At 45.8% G+C, this 19897-nt stretch overlaps 1 protein-coding gene across 1 annotated transcript; it reads left to right on the forward strand.

Annotated features, from left to right (window-relative positions):
* The first annotated feature begins 14763 nt into the window (after positions 1–14763).
* Phox2b (paired like homeobox 2B) lies at positions 14764–18324 on the forward strand. Its single transcript, XM_048364619.1, has 3 exons — positions 14764–15217; positions 16087–16274; positions 17371–18324. The coding sequence occupies exons 1-3, from the start codon at positions 14977–14979 to the stop codon at positions 17884–17886; spliced, it is 945 nt and encodes a 314-aa protein (XP_048220576.1). The 5' UTR covers positions 14764–14976; the 3' UTR covers positions 17887–18324.
* The last annotated feature ends 1573 nt before the right edge of the window (positions 18325–19897 follow it).

Below are 19897 nucleotides of genomic sequence, written 5' to 3' on the forward strand. Positions count from 1 at the left end.
CATGTAGTTTGTGTGCCTGTGAATACTGTTGGCTCAGCTATGGAAGTTTACATTCATTCTTAGGAATTTTTATCTCCCTAAATCCAATCTAACAATATCTTTAAAAATCATTATCCCACTTGCTACATAACATAGATCTTTGTTAAGTATTGGGTCTATATTTTTACCTAGACTGTTGATAAAAACGTTGAACTGGACAGAGCCTTGTGTTGCTCCACTGGAAACCATCGTTTATGCTAACATTAATCTGCTAATCAGCATCTTTTGGGTTCATTTATTCACCTAAGGGTTGTTAATTCATCTAATGGTACTATTGTTTAGTCCATATTTCTCCATCTTGTCCACAGTGATATTGTGATAGGCCTGGAAAAATGCCCCATTGAAGTCCAGATACATTATGTCTCCTGCATTTGGCCGCTCTCTAAATCCACTAACCCTGTCAAAGGAAATGAAGCAAATCAGGCTCTTCTTCAAACACACCATGCCCCTTGCCGATCCTGAGACTTTGCTCATGTTCTTCCCTCTACCCAGAATCTTCTTCCACTCTACCTTGCCTGCCTGACACTTCTTATTGCTCAGGTCAGATCCATCAACACAGCATCCCAATTGTTGTTTGTTGTTGTTGTTGTTGTTGTTGTTGTTGTGCTTGTTTTTGTTAGTCCTGGGGCTTGAGCTCAGGACCTAGACACTGTTCCTGAGCTTCTTTTGCTTAACGCTAGTGCTCTACCACTTAAGCTACAACACTATTTCTGGCCTTTTCTGTTTATATGGTACTGAGCAATCAAACTCAGGGCTTCATACATGCTAGACAAGCACTCTGCCACTAAGACACATTCCCAGCCCCACAATTGTTTGTTTATGTTTGGTCTCCTCTGCCTCTGTGGAATGAGCTGCATGTTATTAAAAATATGCTTGATGGCCCCAGTTCAAGTGGACCCAGTGCCTCCTGACAGTTGCTTGCTCTCCAAGATGCCTAGAAATGACTCATTTCATTTCACAATCCAATCCAGCATCCACAAGTGTTTTAAATTCTGGGTTTGTTTTTTGTTTGTTTTTGGTTTTGGCCAGTCCTGGGGCTTGAATTCAAGGCCTGAGCACAGTCCCTACTTCTTTTTGCTCAAGGCTAGCACTCTGCCAACTTGAGCCACAGCGCCACTTCTGGCCTTTTCTATATAGGTGGTGCTGAGGAATCAAACCTAGGGCTTCATGTATATGAGGCAAGCACTCTTGCCACTAGACCATATTCCCAGCCCCAAGTGTTTTAAATTCTGACTCTCAAGAAAAGGGACCAAGGATTTTTGAGAAGTGGCTGGTACCGGATGTACGCAAACTGCAAAAAAAAAAAAAAAAAAGAACCTGGAAACCTGATTCCAGTCAGCAAGAAAACAGTCAGAGACCTAAATTAGGCACTGTCAAAGGAACTGAGACCCCATGGGAGGGATTCACACTGACCAAAGCTCAGATAATTTTAAATATTAACAAGAACTTTACCAAAATGAAAGAAAATACATAAGACATGTCTAAATCAGGAGTGCAAAAGGCTTTAAACAGAGAAAAACATACTTCACTGCTCAATCATCTTTGAAGGATGTCAGAAAAAGACTCAAGTGTTCTGGACAAAAATGGGAGACATTTGAGGATACAGATACCCATGGTCTTCTAAGATAAACTGTGAGGGATGGGGAGGTTCCTCAGTGGGAGAGAGCTTGCTTCAGCTGCAGAGGACCTGGGGTACTTCAGCACTGTAAAACACTATTGCTACTGCTACTAGTAATGGGCTAGGGTGGAGGAGAAAAATCTGCAGATCAAAGATATTTAATAGCCATAAAAACGAACTCCAGGAAATGGAAACGAGTAGGTTTTTTTCCCCTTTGTTGATATTTTTGTTTTCTTTTGTTTGTTCATTAATCTGTCTTTGGGAAGATAAAGGAAGGCACAGAAATGAAGGGATAAACAGTGAGCAAACATAACAGCGGTACTCACTAGACACTATTGAAAATTAACTATACAACTTGTAGGTGGGGGATGGGAGGGAGAAACACTGAGAGAGAGCACGGGAAGGGGTGACATTGTCCAAAAAAAATGTACACTTTTTTTTTTAATTGTGAGGTTTGAACTCAGTGCCTGAGTGCTGTCCCTGAGCTCCTTTACTCAAGGCTAGAGCTCTACCACTTTGAGCAATAGCGCCACTTCTGATTTTCTGGTGGTTAATTGGAGATAAAAGTCTAATGGACTTTTCTGCCTGGACTGGCTTTGAACCGTGATCCTCAGATCTCAGACTTCTAAGTAGCTAGGATTATAAGCATGAGCCACTAGTGCCCAGCTAAGAAATGTACTCTTTATCTGAATAAACTGTAACCCTTCTGTTCATCACCTTTATAATGTCAGTAAACAAAAAAGTTTAAGTGCAAAATCTGGTAGATGTAGCTCAGTGGTAGAGCACTTGGCCTAGCATGCACAAAGGCCAGCATTGAATCCCCAACCCTACAAGAAAACAAAATGAAATGAACCAAGCACAATGCACACAGAGATCGTGCTCAGATTCAGACAAATCCATGAAAAAAATAAGCTTTTATGACACAACTAGGAAAAAGTAGAGCACTGGAAAACTGGGGGTACTAAATCGTTACTGTTTTGGGGTATGATAATGATACTTTGATTGTATATTTTCAGGATAAAAGTTTTTAGATACAATATTGAATATATAAACATATGGGAGGAATTACAAGCTGGGTGCTAGTAGCTCATACCTGTAATCCTAGCTGTTCAGGGGGCTGAGAATTGAGGATTGCAGTTCAAAGCCAGCCCAGACAGGAAAGTACATGAGACTCTTATCTCAAATTCACCACCTGAAAATTGGAAGTGGAGCTATGGCTCAAAGTGGTAGAGCACTAGCCTTGAGCAAAAAAGCTCAGGGACAGCACCCAGGCCCTGAGTTCAAGCCTTTCGACTTTCCCTGGAATTGTCACCACCAGTCAGGGATGTTGTCAAATCCTACTTTCTGAAAAATAAAGAGAGGTCTTTTCATTTCTTCTTCCTTGTGGACTTTTCGGCAGAAAGTACCACCAGTTCAATGCCTCAGTACCATTCACTCTCCAGCCTCTAGGACAGAATTTTTGAAGAACTGGACAAAGTGCTCAGTGTCTTCCTGGTCACGTGCCAAGTATAGGGCTCCATCCTTTCCCTGATGTTCACGCTAATTCTTCCCATTCTGAAGCTCATTCTCCTTGACAGAATCAAAACAGGGGTTTTATTCAGTTTTCTTTATCATTCCTCAATGTTGTGGGGGGGGGAAAATCAATCCCAGGGGATAAATTTATCCCTTTTGTCATATGGCTCAGAACTTACAGAAGCCCCTTTGTAATCCAGAGACTTCCATTTGTTAAATAAGCCGGGCCTTGGCCACTTTTCTTATAAGTTCCTGTTAAGATTTTAAAATTACTTGTTCTTGCCTTCTTTCTTTGCATAGTGTCTTCAGTTTCTATCTTCTTAAGAGCTCTTACTCCCTTAAAGCAGCACAGCAGAAAGAAGATAGCCAAACATTTGTTGAGGCAGCATAATAGGTCTGAACATCCAAATACCAACACTGTTAAACTCAGATGTGCAAATAGACTATAGAATGCCTTCCTGGAAGGTGATGGTGCAGTGTGTGTCACATTTGTCTGGGGTGTGGGAAGACTTGGGATTGATCCCAGCACCACAAAATCAAATAAGTAAAGTATGTGTACTCTTACAACCAAGAATTCTCACTTTTAGGAAGTCACCCTATGCACATGAATATGCAGAGAAATTTAGTTAATAGGGTGTCCAGGATATTATCTTCAATATATTTTAAAAAATAGAAGGTGGCTCATACCTCTAATCCTAGCTACTCAGGAGGCTAAGATCTGAGGATTGTGGTTCAAAGTCAGCCTGGGCAAAAAAGTCTATGAGACTCTTATCTCCAATTAACCACCTGAAAACCAGAAGTGGAGCTGTGGCTCCAACTGGTAGAGTGCTATCCTTGAGCAAAAAAGCTTAGGGACAGAGCCCAGGCTCTGAGATCAAGCCCCACAACTGACAAAAAAAAATTAGAATCAACCTAGATATCCAATTCTGAATCTATAAAAAACAAAATTAGAAGGATATTTTTTATCTGGGTATGGTATACAGTCCTAGAATCCCAGATATTTGAGAGATAGAGGTAGGAGAACCTCTAGTCTGAGGCCTGGCCAGAAGAAGTTATCAAGATCCTGTATCAGGAACAAAATATATAACAAATAGTAATGGGCTTAAGTATAATGCTCTGGGTTCAATATCCAGTATACACACACACACACACACACACACACACACACACACACACACACACACACACACAGAGAGAGAGAGAGAGAGAGAGAGAGAGACAACTTCTTGAGAAAATGTTCATGATATGTTATTTAAGAGACAGTCCATACAGAATCTTGCCCCATTTTGTAAAAATTTGTATTTATACCTAGAAAAAACACTGAAAAGTTTTACTAGAAAGTTATCTCTTTTGGGCTGGGAATATGGTCTAGTGGTAGAGTGCTCACCTTATATACATGAAGCCCTGGGTTCGACTCCTCAGTACCACATATACAAAAAAAGCCAGATGTGGGGCTGTGGCTCAAGTGGTAGAGTGCTAGCCTTGAGCAAAAAGAAGCCAGGGACAGTGCTCAGGCCCTGAGTTCAAGCCCAGGAATGGCAAAAAAAACCAACACAACAACAATGAAAGTTATCTCTTTTTATTCTATTATTTTTGTCCCACACAAGCTGTAACATTTGCAATGAAGGATTTTTATTATTTTGAAACAGGAAAAAGGAATAAGTAGTAACAACAGGAAGAGAGCAGCAGGGACCAGCCCTGGCCATGTCCCTTTGTTAGGTGTGGCCTGCTGACCACCCCTCACTGAGCTCCCTGTGGTATCCTGGCCACTGGGCTCCATGCACAGCCCAGGGGCCCCAGAAGATGGCAGGAAGAATATTGCCCAACAGATAGTAAAGAAGAAACTTGTGCTGAGAAACTGATCCTGGCCAAAGCAAGCCAAGAGACTCAGGCTACCCTCATGCCTGTCTCTGGAAGGGCAGGTTTGGGCCTACAGGAGCCCTTCTGGCTCAGTTCACTACAGTTAATGCTATACAATCAAGAAGTTTCCCTGGGATTTAGGTGAAAGCTGATAGCTGTGCTCTGTGGTCTCCTACAACTTGCTGTGCTGTTTTGTCTGTGATGATGTTCCATTTGCCTCTAGCAGCCAACCTCTCTCTTCTTACAAAATTCTTTCTCTTTCTGGTCTTCAATCTCAAATGGTGAGAGCTTATGATAAGAAAGAGGGTTTGTGACTGGAAATTTCTGCCACATAATTCTCCAGGCTATTTGTTCAACTTACCATGATAAACAATTGAGGGAGGCGGGGAGAAGACTTGTATTTAACAATAAAACGAATATTCTCTATTCTGTCTAACATGGGACATACTCCCAATGGACATCACTGTAACCATTTTATTGTCTCTGGCTCCTGAGGTCTGGGACACATGGTGTCTGAGGACTCTATTGCATTTGCTCTAAATTCTGAATCAGCTAAAATTCATATTAAAATGCATGATGCTGCAGCACATTACCGGCAAACCCCACAAACTTCTTAAATAAAACAAAGTGATAGGAACAACAAAAACAATGAGACCTTTGGGAAACCCAGGAAGAAAAATATTTATAGACACTTTCAAAGTTTCATCTGATTTTTGCCTTGTTTTCCAAGCTGAGCAGTTTAAGCCAGTAAATGGCTCCAGTGTTCTTTCTTCCAATGCCTTTCAATGGGCCCCCTGGAACTGACTGAAAATTCAAGGTTCTATTACTAGGACTAATTCTAGGTCTGAGGGAAGCCACACAGAGCCTGTGAGGACCAGGGACAAGGCAAGCTCTCCTGGTGGGTGGAATGAATGGATGGCTACTGCTACAGCTCTCCCACTTCTAGAAAACTCCTCTGTCACTATCTGGGCTTCCTTCCTCTGAGACAACAGAGCTCTTGGCATCCTTACATGAAAATACACCCAGGAGAATGAAAATACAAAGCCTTCAGAGTAACCTGAAGTGTGGAAGGACAGAAAACCATTCTCCGATCTCCTTCTCCATGTGGCCCTCTTCTATTCTTGGCACCTCCTCTGATTTCCCATCATCCTCACCATCCCTATTCTTTCACTGGGGAAATATACATAGAGGAGCCTCCCAGAGCTGGTCTCCCATCATGTTAATACACGGAATGTTAGGACTGAAAAGGACCTTATGAAACTCTTCTTCTAAACAGTGAGACAACAAAGGGCCTTCTTGAGATTGAGCAGTGAAAGGATCAGTGTAGTCTGTCGTGGATCCTGGCCCTTGCACGTTCTTATGCTGTGCTGTTAGAGAGCCCTTCTTCAGTCTAGTGTCTCCCCCTTTCACCTCTAGACCCCTAGAGCTTTAGTGTTTGTTTCATTTCCAGATCATTTGAGACAATATCTGAATCACTTCCCCACTGGAGTAGTTTTTAGCATCAAGTAGCTGTTTCATAAATATGGGTTGTGTGAATGAATGAATGCTATCATCAAGGACTAACAAGATCAGAGAATGTAGGAACACTGGACCGACATTGCAGAAACAAAGATCCAGCCAATAGCTATAGGGGAGGAGGTTTGCTTTGGGTTCCCTGAACTCTCAGCATTGGGCAGAACTATAGAATTGACTTGCTCTGAGACCCTATTTCTCTAGCATCATTTGAATTCCCTCACTTCTCCTTACCCTATGTTTCTGTTTCCTAGGCATTGGAAGTTCATCATTTCTTAACCAACATTGTGCCACAGTCTCCTGATTGTCTCATTCTCTTCCCTTTAAATCAGCCTGCCCTCCTTGTCCAGCCTCTCCCTCCTCTCTGTGTCTCCTCACACTCTTGTTGCACACCCCTCCCCATCTTTCCTATTCTATTTATCCTAAGCTGAACACTTAAAGATTCATGAATATTTCATATTGTGCCTGGTTTTAGAATCTTTAATTATCACTGATTCTTTTTAAATTTGATTTTATTGTCAAGGTGATGTACAGAGGGGTTACAGTTACATATGTAAGGTAGTGAGTACATTTCTTGTTAAACTTGTTCCTCCCTCATTTTTCTCCCACTTTTGCTCCCCCCAACTCCCCCATACAATTTGTACAGTTAATTTCCAACTTACTGTCTTGTGAGTATAGCTGTTGCATTGGTTTGCCCTTTGTTCTTTGTCTCATCATTTTGATGTTTCCCATCCCTTCCCTAATTCAGATAAATGTATATACAATACTCAATACCAATATACCAATGCCAAAATAAAATAGTGACAACAGGGGATAAATTATCGGAAAGAAAATTGAAAGAAAAAAGAAATAATTTCACATAGTACATTAAAAATAACAACAACAATGAAAAACCTCTTGTTTCCATATCTTGAAGTTCACTTAGCATCATCTTATATGATCACATGTACATAGCTATTGAGCTATCCTAGATATATACTAATTGTTATCAATGAGGGAATCTATGTTTCTTTGGGTCTGGCTCACTTCACTTACTATGGTTTGTTCCAAGTCTTTCCATTTCCTTAAGAAGGGGGCAATGTCATTCTTTCTGATGAAAGCTTTGTGAATATTACCTGGAACCTTCTTTTCCATTCCCACACCATTTTATTGGCTCATTATAGTGGTACTCAGTGTAGAGATGACCTCTTTTAAGAGCCTTCCTTGACATACCCTAAGGAACCACAAGCCCACTGTGGGTCTGCAGGAACCTAATCTCTGTGGAATCCTTGTTCTGGAATTCAGGGTGACAAAGCAGCTACCATCTGGATCACAGAACAGAAAGAGAGAGAGAGGGAGTAGATCAGGATGCCATCTCTCCCTTCCTGGAGTCACACTTTACACTTCCAATCCAATTTGAATTGTCAAAATAAGTCTTGTGGTTTCTAGAAGATAGAGAAGTAAACTCCTAGCATGAGCCTAGAAGTGAGCAGAACCAGAAACATTGGCTAAACAGCCCTAGTGATATACACCTTCAAGTAAGTCAGGCCTGGAAAGTCCCCATTGTAGTTGATGGCAAGGCCATAATGAAAATCATTTAATTTGCATAAAGACAAGAAGCCATATAGAAGGGAGCTAGGAGTGACTACTAAGGCATAAAGAAATAATATGGAGAAGAAGCCACTCCTTCCAGATACTTGACTGTGATGTGGGAAAGAGCGATAAATCGTGGTGGTGGAGTAAGGCCAAGGGAGAATATACTGTGGATTGGCTGTGAGTGTGAGCATGGCATAAGTGTGAGTGTGACTTTGGCATGTTTAGATGGTCACAGGATACACCTGGGTGAGTCAAAGTATCAAGGTTGGTACGAGTTGGGTAGGATTGCTCAGCCAGTAAAAGAGACAAGACTCCAAAGCATGAAGAAAGAATCAGCTTTAGATCAGAACAGCAGCCCAGATGATGGAGAAGTGAATAGATGTAGAAAAAGGTTGGTTCATAGACTAGGTGGAAAGTTGAGACAAATCTTCGGATAGCATTATGAAATTAACTTACAGAAAACTATCTTCATGTGTTGTACTTGAAGAATGTTAGGAAAACATTGTAATGGAGAGATTTGAGATAGATAGATGATCGATAGATACAGATACATAGGGAGGGAGAGAGAAAAAATTGTTAGTCCATTGCCACAGTATGCCACCACAGGCAAGTGGATCCCTATTTCAGGCTCGAATTTCCAAATGCAATCTTCTAGGCATGTATATAAGCCCAGGGAAGAAATGCTCATCCTTAGTAGTAGGCAGGATGACTTTTGATCTAGCTGTTGAGTGAAAGTGTTTTTGCCCAAACTCATCTAAAACTACACTGAGGTATTAGTAACTACCAAGGGCTTTATCCTTCTTTAATTCCTCTCTCCAGCCTACAAATGATTTCTCTGTCTATACCATATTCATGCAGGCCAGGTATTGCTTAACTGAGAATAATTTTGCCTGACCATTTTTTTTTGGAGTCCTCAAGGTCTCAGGACATTGCCAGCTTGGGATATTGCTGTGCTGGTTCTTCTGGCAGCAGCTGGCCCAGAAAATCACGATTCTTTACTAGTTCTCCGCTGCATTCTGCAAGCTTGAGGGGCTCATGATTACTTTTTTCCTCTTTCTTCAAATAGGCTATTTTTTCCCCTTTGGTTCAGATGGAGAGGGCTCCCTGCCTAATTTAATTTTGTTTCTTCTTTCTTTGTTACAAGCAGATGTCACTTTTACATCTGTGACTCTGATCAAATGCCCTGTGTCTCCCTAGCCAACAGCCCAGCAGATGTTGCTGCTATTAGCCAAGGTAACAGGCAGACCTTTCTGCTAATTATTGCATGATGGGTGGTGGTGGTGAGGGGAAGGGAAAATTTTAGGATGAAAAATATAACTGGACTTTCCATGGGAACATCCTTAAAAGTGTGAATACTGATGACCTATACCCCATCACCTATTAAAGAGCATAGTACTTACATTGATGGTACTAACCCAGACATAAAACATCATTTACGAGTTATGCAAAAAGTTCTCACACTGTAAAACCCATACTGTAAACCTCAGGCAAATGCCTTTCATGGTGACATCACCTTGAACACATGCCATTCATGTGCAGAAATAAGGCACTATATGACTCCTATGTAAATGCCACACCTAATGTAAGAAAAAAAATAGGATGAACTTACCTTCCATGTATGCTTCTAGTAAATTCCTAAAAAGTGGAGTATTTCTGCCTGCTTGCTTCTTTTCTCCGATTGATTTGTTATAAACACACAAGAAGAAAGAGAATGTGCATATATACCATTCGATCTCAAAGTCAAGTGTTCAATATACAATCCAGTATAGGAGACTATGCCAGTTTCATTATTGTCACCACCAGCAACATCCTCATCCTGGTGGTTAATAGCCACTGCATTCTTTCCAGGTGCCAAGCATCATATTCATTGCTTTGCCTTGCATATACTCTTGTCAATCAGCTAATAATTCTCAGTCTTACAGTGCCAGGACATGGGTTAGCAAAACCTCAAAAAAATTGTATTATGAAATGTGTATATGATGACTGCTATGCCAACTAATATGGGAAGAAGAATTTAAAATGAATACAGGTTTGAGAATCTGTGGCTGGTTTGTTCTGTGTTCTCCCAAAATGGCAAAACAACCAATTCGGTCGTGATTATTTTCTTCAGTGCAGGTGAGTGAACAAGATCAGCCGCCCACTGCAATCTTCCTGGAGAAAGCCCAGGATGAATCGTGCCCTTTTAATTCTCTGGTGAAGAGAATTCTGGCTCTGAGTTAAGACTTCACCAAGCAGCGGGCTGATTGTGTTGGGATAATTTGGATGCAGCATGAAATAAAGCAATCAAAAAGAAAATTCCTCTGAAACTCTCACTGGTATTTAATATTTTATTCATTTTCATGTTATTGTGCCTCACCTCCGGTAAAACAGCCTCCTAGGAGTGAGGCATTACGAGGATGGCAAATATTTTCCCAGGGATTGCTACTTCAACACAATGGCATTTTGTTTGCTGTTTTGTGCCCTTGTCTTCTAGCATTCTTTTTGACTTTCAAGGGGAAAAAAAGAAGAAAAAGAAACTCTCCTATGAATGGCAAAGAAAAGGAACTAAAAGTTCCTTTTAAACTTTCAACCTTTTTTCTTTTAGTACTGGGTAGCATGTAAACATTTCTTTTTTCATCACGGCAATGTGCTCGTAGTCTCTTCCCTTTTTGTGTGTGTGCTTTAAATAGCCTTTATTCCCTTTCCCTCTCTTTTCTATACCACATAGCACTGCTTTTCCTTGATTGATCCAGAAAATCAGCAGAGGGGGAAAAAAATCAACCGTGTATACATATTAAGAAAAGAAAGTCAGAAGAAGATGGATCAAACCATCCATCTATCCATGTGGCCATTTATCTACCATCCATCTCGCTACCCACCCGCCTCTATTAAAATAAATAGCGGGCACTGTACACACTGTTGGTTGGCTGTAGTTGTGATCTGGACAAAAGGTCTGTTTGGGAAAAGGATACTGAACCTCTAATTCTATTTGTGCCGGTTGAAAATCAGGAGGGGTTTTTCTACACTTCACTTTTATTAGATTATTTCTTATAGATGGTTTCTTTTTTCCTCCCAGACGCGTGGTGGAGGCTGCCGAAGCAGTTGGTCTATAGTTGGAATAATTAAATTAACCATTTGGTACAACTTTTAGGGGCGAGATCGCGTGTAGAAAGCACAACTAGAACAAAACAGGGCGTTGGGGCTGGGGCTGGGGGCTGTGGCCTGGCCCAGCCCCGCAAGCCTTTCATCTCAGAGCAGAAGGAGGGCCCCGGGCCACAAAAGACCGGCCAAGGAAGGATGGTCCAGGGCTTGGGGGTGGGGTGGGGTAGGGTGGGGGGACGATGACACTGAACAAAATAAACCTACAAGGCCTACAAAGGGGAAAAAGAAGTCAAGAGCATTTGCTCATTCGACCGTGCGGTCCCTGCGCGGAAAATCTGCCCTACAAAGGCGAGGTTCACTGCTCCCAGCCGACGCTGGGCACCAGGGGGCGCCTGGAGAGAGGCCGGGGGAGTCGAGGGGGTGGCACGGGTGGGGTGGCCGTTCCGGTGCCCGGGAGCCGGCTGGCGAGACTAGGTGGAGTCTGCGAAAGCCCTGGCAGACGAGAGTCTCCAACCGCAAGGAGCGGAGGATCGGAGCCCCGGGCCGGCGCCGGGCTCTGGCTTGGCTGGGCGGATCCCCCACCCGCCCTCCTGATCACCGCTCCCCCCGGCCCCCCCCCCCCCGCCACCACACACACGCACAGCGGCTGGCATTTCCCGGGTTTGGGTCCCTTGGCAGAGTCCTAGCTATTCTCTTGGCTCCTCCCCGCACCCACCTCACGGAGCTGACACGCCCCACGACAACTCAGATCTTCCTCCTCCCTTTGGCGCGGGGATTGCTCGGTTCACTAAGTTGCAAAGTTTCACCCTTCCACCCCACAGTTAGCTTCTAAATCTGCCACCCAGACCGTTCACCCCGTGCTCTCTGCACACCCCTGGTCTCCAAAAGTCCTAGGGAATCCAGCATAACTAACTTCCCTGCGTTCCGATCGCGCCCAGCTGGGCTGCCTCTGGGACAAGGGAGGGACACTTGTTCGGAGCCCGGCGGGCACGCACAAACCGCGTGCACCCCGCAAGAGGGGAACGCGCCAAGCAGGAGGAGTCCATCCTGCTTATAGTCGAACTAGGGCTTGGGAATCGAAGCGCACCTCTTTCCCTGCCGCCCCAAGCCATTCTTTCTGGCCCAAAAATGTGCTTAAACCAAGACTCTGCGATGGAGGGAGGCCCGGCGGGGTGTTACCCAGGCCTCGGCTCCCCGCATCCACTCCTCCAGATTGTGCCCGGGCGGCTGATTCCCCTTAGGATAACGAAAAATCTATCTTGACCAGTGATCAAGGCGCATTGTAATCATAATTTGTTAAAGGGCAAGTCCTTTATACAACTACTTAAAGATAAGAATAAATAAATGAATATGGGAAGAAAAAGGAAAACACCCTCTCCTCGTTCCTAACACCCCTTTCCCCTAAATCCAAGGGAAGCTTGGACAATCACAGCCTGTCCTCCAACCCCCGTATGTGGGGTGGAGGGAGAATAATAAAGATGGAGAAAATTCCGTGTGCGCAGTCCAAAGCGATACAGGCGCCTCCTGGCCCAAGCGCAGATTCATATTCATGAGTGTGAGATAAATAAAGACAAATTCCTCGCTGTAATAACACTTGGATTCGCATCCGTCTTTGCTGGCCTTTAGGTTTAGGGGACTGAAGACAGATGTTTGCATCTCTTTTCTCCTCTTGTCTAGTGTCCATAAAGAAACCCCATTTAGAGTGCTGCCATTTGTTTCCCGACGCAGTAAAACCTTGTACAGATTTATTTTCATTTCACCCCTGTGCACAAAAAAGTGTACACTGGTCACCAAGGGTCCTTCTTTATCAAATACGCATTGCACAGCATACATGCGCAATAAAACTATCATTCCTCCCTCTAAAAGAACGACCATCAGGTTTCTTGGTACAGCTCTCTCCCCTGGGCTGCTCCCGGAGGACGAGAGAACACCTGTGGACCAGCCTGAAACTCACCCCACAGAGAAGCACAAAGCTGGGGGGCCGCTGTCCCCGTTTAATCCATTACCACGGTGTCCGCTGCAGTTTCGTGAGCAATAAAACAGGGTGGCAGTGGAGAGCGCGCGCCCATCCGCTCCCCGGCACTAGCATCGAATTAAACCACTTAGTTTGGCAAACACTGAACGCCTAAATGCCCCTATAAAGACTTTATGAGTTTGTTACTTTAATTACTGACTTGTTACAGAGCACATAAAGGGGTAATGAATGCAATAAAACTAATTATCTACACATTTAATTCATATAAAATATCCAGGGTTTGTTTACACCACACGGCGATTCAACTAAGCATTCCCACTCTTGTCCACCGAGAGGGAGGATTTAATGAAATAGTTTCCCTTATTCTGCTAGAGTCTAACGAACCAAATGAAAATTACCCTCCGCTTAAATCATGGGGCCCCAGAGGTCCACACATCACCTGCGCACTTCTTTGTCTGTGCCTCGGTGCCTGTCCCCAAGAGCCCGAGGAATGGGACAAGAAAGGTGCCGGGCCTGGAGCCTTCTGCGGAGGCATTTAAATGATCGGGAAGGTTATTGAGGCTCGGTACCATCCAGAAATCTTAAAAGGCAGACAGTAATCCTCTTTGGACAGCCCCGGTGTGGGGTTATGAGCACCTGTAAAAAGTGGAGGCGAGCAGGAGACCGGGTGAGCGAGAGATGATGGAAGAGGAACGCATTGGGGTACCCTTCATGCCCGTTTGGTAGTTACAATGGCGTAATTAAAAGGAACAACCACGAGCAAAACCTCCAAACCAACCAAATGCAAACCTGCGCTAATGCATACAGACGGTGCCGAGCCCACGGTTTGAGTCTCTCGTCGAGAATCCAGATGTTTTACATTCAAGAGCTTCATCGCGATGTGTATTTTAATTTTATTACTTTTACTTTTTAACCGGCCTCATACACGAGTCTCCCGAAAGCATATTAAAGTGCAAGGAAAAAGGCAATTGATAAGATGCACTGCCTTTCTTCATCCCTTCTATCAGGTGTATTTAAAGAAATCCGCTTATGGTTCACATAAACCTCCCTGGCTATCTTACTCTATGTTACAGGGCGCCTGAGTCTTGCCAATGTCCCAGTCCTTTATAAATTTCATGCGCTTCAGGGGGTAGGCTTGTTGTTAAATTGAGCGTGTAACACTCTTACAAAACAGGTTTTCTATGACATCAAGATTTCTTCTCCCTAACCCAGGGAGAGAGAGAGGGGGGAAAAAAGAGGACAAAGAAAGGGGAAGCACACACACATAACTATCTCAATTTATGCCTAAGGTATATGATCAGTTAAAAAGGCTTAAAAGCTCGGGGAAATTGGATCAGGGAGAATCGTCACCCAACTTTCATTATTTCCAAGTAGTGTGATTGAATTAAAGGGCAGGGAGCTGGTTAGAAGGGAGGATCAGGGGCTCAGTGCGTAATGGTGTGGTATTAAATTCTAATTAGAGATGCAGGAATCAATGATAGGGAGGTTGGACAGCTCAGTTCCCCAGTGCCAGCCCAATAGACGGATGAGTTATTGTCATGTAAAAAGCGCCAGCAATAAGACCAACCGCTTTGCTATTGTCCAAGTGGAAAGAGCCAAGTTTATTATGAGACTATATGCTCTAGAGACCTCAGACAAGGCATCTCATAGGAGGCTTTTTCATAAAACTAGGCTCTGCTGGTAGTAAGGAGGCCAGTTTGGAGGCAGGCGTTGAGCTGTGCACATCTCCCCACTCCAGCCACCTTCTCCATATCCATCTTTGATTTCATTTTTCCACTTGGCTGAGCCATCCAGAACCTTTTCAATGTATAAAATGGAATATTCTTACCTCAATTCCTCTGCCTACGAGTCCTGTATGGCTGGGATGGACACCTCGAGCCTGGCTTCAGCCTATGCTGACTTCAGTTCCTGCAGCCAGGCCAGTGGCTTCCAGTATAACCCGATCAGGACCACTTTTGGGGCCACGTCCGGCTGCCCGTCCCTCACGCCGGGATCCTGCAGCCTGGGCACCCTCAGGGACCACCAGAGCAGTCCCTACGCCGCAGGTAAGGACCGCCAGCTCTCTCCGCGGAGGAAGCCGCCTTTCTGCTCTGTATATAGGAAGCCTTGATTGCATTTGAAAATGGAAATGTGTTTAGTATTTACCAAACGAAATTTGCTTACACAAATGAAAGAATTTATCACGTTAGAAGCGATTGCAGGGAGGGGTAATTCACTTACAGGGTTACACTATCCTAAGTCACACCCGAACCGCCAACAAAATTATCTTAAGCTGCCAAAATGATAGGCATAATTTATTTACTTTGCGATGAGACGTAAAGCTTAGAAAATAATTAAATAACAAAGAGTAAAGCTCATTACTGGCAGTGTCTCTCTCGCTCTCTTTTTTAAGAATCGACAGCGGCTCACACCTCTTTGGCTGGTCATTTTTATGATCGTTTATGGCATTTATTATTATTGTTGTTGTTTTGCAGCACTTTTTCCTCCTCCTAATTTTTGGGCCGCGTCAACTTTATGAATTGAAAAGTTGCAATACGGGGAGTGTTTGGTAACTTCTTCCCGGGTTCCTCAGAACCGCAGTTGATGTTTTTGGACTCTTTTGTTGCTAAAAAAACAAAACAAAACAAAACAAACAACAAAAAAAAGTCTCTCTACTGCGTGTTTCTCAACTCGCCCCCAAAGCGCTTGTGCCTGCACAGCCCTGCCAAAGCCCAAAGTTTGCGAGCCCCGTTTCTGTCTTAACGAATTGGCTTGGTTTTCCCCGCGCTCTGCTCACTACCCTCCCTCCTCGCCTCGCCGGTGTTGGGGTCTAGCGGCTCCCGGGCGACCTGATCTTGGTCCCCAAAGTTGAGCTACGGCGGCCCAAGCGCTCCAGGCTATTTTGCTCATTCTGTCTCCTGGTGTCATCCTTTAGTTCCTTACAAACTCTTCACCGACCACGGCGGCCTCAACGAGAAGCGCAAGCAGAGGCGCATTCGCACCACGTTCACGAGCGCGCAGCTCAAGGAGCTGGAGAGGGTCTTCGCCGAGACCCACTACCCGGACATCTACACTCGGGAGGAGCTGGCCCTGAAGATCGACCTCACCGAGGCCAGAGTCCAGGTACCCGCGCCCGGAGGGACTCGGGCCCGGCTCGGCAGGGATGGGGGTGAGGGGCTGGCTAGTGTAGCCGAAGTGTGAAATTCTGAGGTCTTGCGTGAAAAGGGCCTGGCGGGAGGGCGCAGACTTCCAGCAGAGGGGTCGGAAGTGGAGAGGCCACGCGTGCACGCGAGGAAAGCTTAGGGCGCAAGTCCTGTCAACTGATTCGCAGCTGCGTGGGGGCAGACCTTCTAGGGTCCCGGGCGTGTAGGACTAGGCACACTAGGCGGGCAGGAGGTGCTCAGTGGGGGGCTTGTAGACTTTGCCCCTTCGCCTCAGGTGTCCTGCGACTCGAAGGCTTGTAACGCGGCGTGGGTCTTAGAGGTATTTTATAGCTTGCATCCGATTTGCAAAGGGGCTGTCAGTCCTTGGAGGCCAGGAACTGCAGCTTTCCTTAAAGGAAGGTGCGCGCCTCCGCAGCCCCGAGACTCTACAGGTGCGCCCCCCGCCCCCAGTGCAAGGGCCGGGCGCAGGCCGAGGACAAAGGCGCTAAGCTGTCTGCCCTAAACCTAGAGGCCCCTCTTCCTCCTAACGATTCAGAGTTTAACTTTAGACCTATGACCTTAAGAGTAGATCGTGAGCTTGAGGTTGTTCAAGAGGCCGACTGAAAAAAACGCAGATCAAAATGTAGTATTGTATATAAGGCATTGTATCTACTTAAAAGCATATACATGTATGATCTTTAAGTGGTTGGACAAAGGCGTTGCCATTCAACAAAGCAGATTAGAATACAATGCATCTTGATCAATGTCATCCCATTCAACGTTCTCACCCACACCTAAGATACTTCACGTGAAGGAACCCGTGGTGTTTGGGCCTCGAAAAATGTTCCTTGCTACGCTCCCTCCGCAGAGAACGCTGCACGGGCAGCGTGGAAGGGTGGACTGGGGGGGCTGGGTGTTCGCTCTGGCACCTGCACTCGCAGGTGGCGTGGGGTGTGCGTGTGTGTGTGCGTGTGTGTGTGTGTGTGTGTGAAATAGGAACTGGAAATGGGGCTTCACCGCTGCCTTTCTTTTCTTCCCATCTCTCTGGCTGCGTCTCCTGGGCCGTGTCGGGCCAGGTGTGGTTCCAGAATCGCCGCGCCAAGTTTCGCAAGCAGGAGCGCGCCGCCGCCGCCGCCGCCGCCGCGGCCAAGAACGGCTCCTCGGGCAAGAAGTCCGACTCGTCTCGGGACGACGAGAGCAAAGAAGCCAAAAGCACCGACCCAGATAGCACGGGGGGCCCGGGTCCCAATCCCAACCCGGCGCCCAGCTGCGGGGCGAGCGGCGGCGGCGGCGGGGGGCCCAGCCCCGCGGGAGCTCCGGGGGCTGCGGGGCCCGGGGGCCCGGGAGGCGAACCCGGCAAGGGCGGTGCGGCGGCCGCGGCGGCGGCGGCGGCGGCCGCGGCGGCGGCGGCGGCGGCGGCTGCAGCCGGAGGTCTAGCTGCGGCTGGGGGTCCTGGACAAGGCTGGGCTCCCGGCCCCGGCCCCATCACCTCCATCCCCGACTCTCTCGGGGGCCCTTTCGCCAGCGTGCTATCTTCGCTCCAAAGACCCAACGGTGCCAAAGCCGCCTTAGTGAAGAGCAGTATGTTCTGAACTGCGGTCCTGCGGCGGCGGCGGCGGCGCGCGAGCCGGGCCGGGCGGGCGAGTGGGCGAGCGGGTGGACCCAAGGCTATTGTCGTCGCTGCTGCTTGGGCTTCTTCATCGAGGGCCTGAAAAGGATCGTGATACGAATAACGGGAAAATAACGTCGCCCCCATTTCAACCCCACTCCTACCCTTTTCTTCACCCACCCAACAAAACAAAACAAAACAAACAAAAACTTCTTCCCTGGTTTCGAACCTGCCTGGGGCCCTGTGGCCCGGACTTCACCTGCTGCCGGGGGACGGGGTGAGCAGCTCGGCCTGAACTCGGGGCCACTCTCAGGGGGCTGTGTCTGCGTGCCGGGTGTGTGTTTGTCTCGGGGAATGTGTGTGGCTCTAGCAGGTGACAAAGAGATCTGGGCGGGCCACGACTAACTCAGTGACTTGCTTACAAAGAAAAAAGTAAGAAAGAAAAAGACCTAAAACTTAAAAAAAAAAATTGAAAGGCAGCAACTCTTATAAAGAGAGGAAAAACAACAACAAAAAAAAGAGAACACGACAAAGTAAAAGAGGGCAAGGGAGGAAAAAAAAAACAAAACTGCACCTTGCGCCCACCGAGGGCTTGATCTTCCGGGCCCCTAAATTCGCGCTCATGACAGCACGAACTTATTTGGGGGCTCCTCTTCAGGAGAGAGTAGAGACGGCTTTCCAGCCCCCTGCTCCCCTTGTGCCCTTGGGTTCGGGCTCCTGCAGCCATGACGCGCTCAGACTCTCCGCGGCCCAAGTGACTTTCTCGCGCCCGCTTGCTCGTGGCCACCGTGCCGGACCTCATCCCGCCATTAGCGCACCTGAATCCCACACCGTTGCTACTCCCAACCCCGAATCTTGGCAGCCTCTTGGCCCTGAAAGATGCCCTATCCATGAGATGCCTTTTCATCCACAGATTCTGCGAACTGTGTCTCATAGTTCTCAACTCCCCGCCTTTTCCCCTCTCCTGCCTCCCTCACCGGCATTGTCTTCTTCCACCAGCTTTTACTGAACTTTTTTGGTACTGCTTTGGATTGGAGTCAATTGCAGTCCACGAAGCTGGCTGCAGAGAAACCTACCCAGCGAGGGAAAGGCGCGCACACACGTTTGCAGAAGTGTCTCGGTTTGCATTTCTGTCTGAGTGATCCGAAGTGGACTCATCCTGTAGGGTGGATGGACTGTATATTGATGATTCCATTCTTTACGCAGTTTAGACATCTCTGTTGGGATTTTTGTTGTTGTTTTTATTTTAAAAGGCACAAACTATAGATATTAGTTGGATGTTGAGGCTTTAACTTTTTCGGTGTCTTTCTACAACTGTGTTCTGTGACTCAATTGTAGCGTGTTAATATCAGTACAGACCGTCTTCTGTATGTGAATGTATGTTTTTCTCTTCTTGTAGTCTCTATGGCGTGTCTTTATGGCGTAATAAGGTTCTCACGGGTTCGATTCCTTTGTGTTTAGAGAGACCACAGTTCAGACAATGGTATATATTTTTGTTATCAGGTGCATGTTTGTCTGATTTCTTTTTTTCTCCTCTCGTTGGACTATGTTTGTGAACATAATCGTCCTAAGTTATGTTTCAGATTTCCAAATTTATTTATACGTGTTATAATGAATGCTTCTATTTAAAAGGGAAATATTTCTACATGTGCATATAGTTTTCCAAGAGTGTACCATTAACTTGATTGTTGATAATAAAAGCAAAAAGCAAGTCTAAGCAATCAACTCTCAGACTCATTTCTTCACTTGTGTTTTTGCTCAGTGTTTTCTTTTTCTAATGCATTTTAAGATGCTCTGGGAGAACAGAGGCAAGTATACCAAGTAGCAAGAAGTCAGCTGGCTCTGTTCTTCTACATGTACTACCATTTAAGCCTAACCATACAAAAGAAGCCAAATATAAATTTTAGTGTCTGGGAGAGCAAAGTAAATGGAGTGAGAGAACACTTGGCAATGATAGGTGTTTGTATGAGGATTTGGTGCACAGGTGCCAGGTT

The sequence above is a fragment of the Perognathus longimembris genome, chromosome 16 (genome assembly GCF_023159225.1).
Source record: "Perognathus longimembris pacificus isolate PPM17 chromosome 16, ASM2315922v1, whole genome shotgun sequence".
In the NCBI taxonomy this organism is placed as follows: Eukaryota; Metazoa; Chordata; class Mammalia; order Rodentia; family Heteromyidae; genus Perognathus; species Perognathus longimembris.

Excerpts from the sequence above, each read along its gene's own strand:
- Phox2b (XM_048364619.1), top strand. The coding sequence starts at position 14,977 with ATGTATAAAATGGAATATTCTTACCTCAATTCCTCTGCCTACGAGTCC. Across the intron at positions 15,218-16,086 it reads GAGCAGTCCCTACGCCGCAG|TTCCTTACAAACTCTTCACC; the intron begins GTAAGGACCGCC and ends GTCATCCTTTAG. Across the intron at positions 16,275-17,370 it reads TCACCGAGGCCAGAGTCCAG|GTGTGGTTCCAGAATCGCCG; the intron begins GTACCCGCGCCC and ends GTGTCGGGCCAG.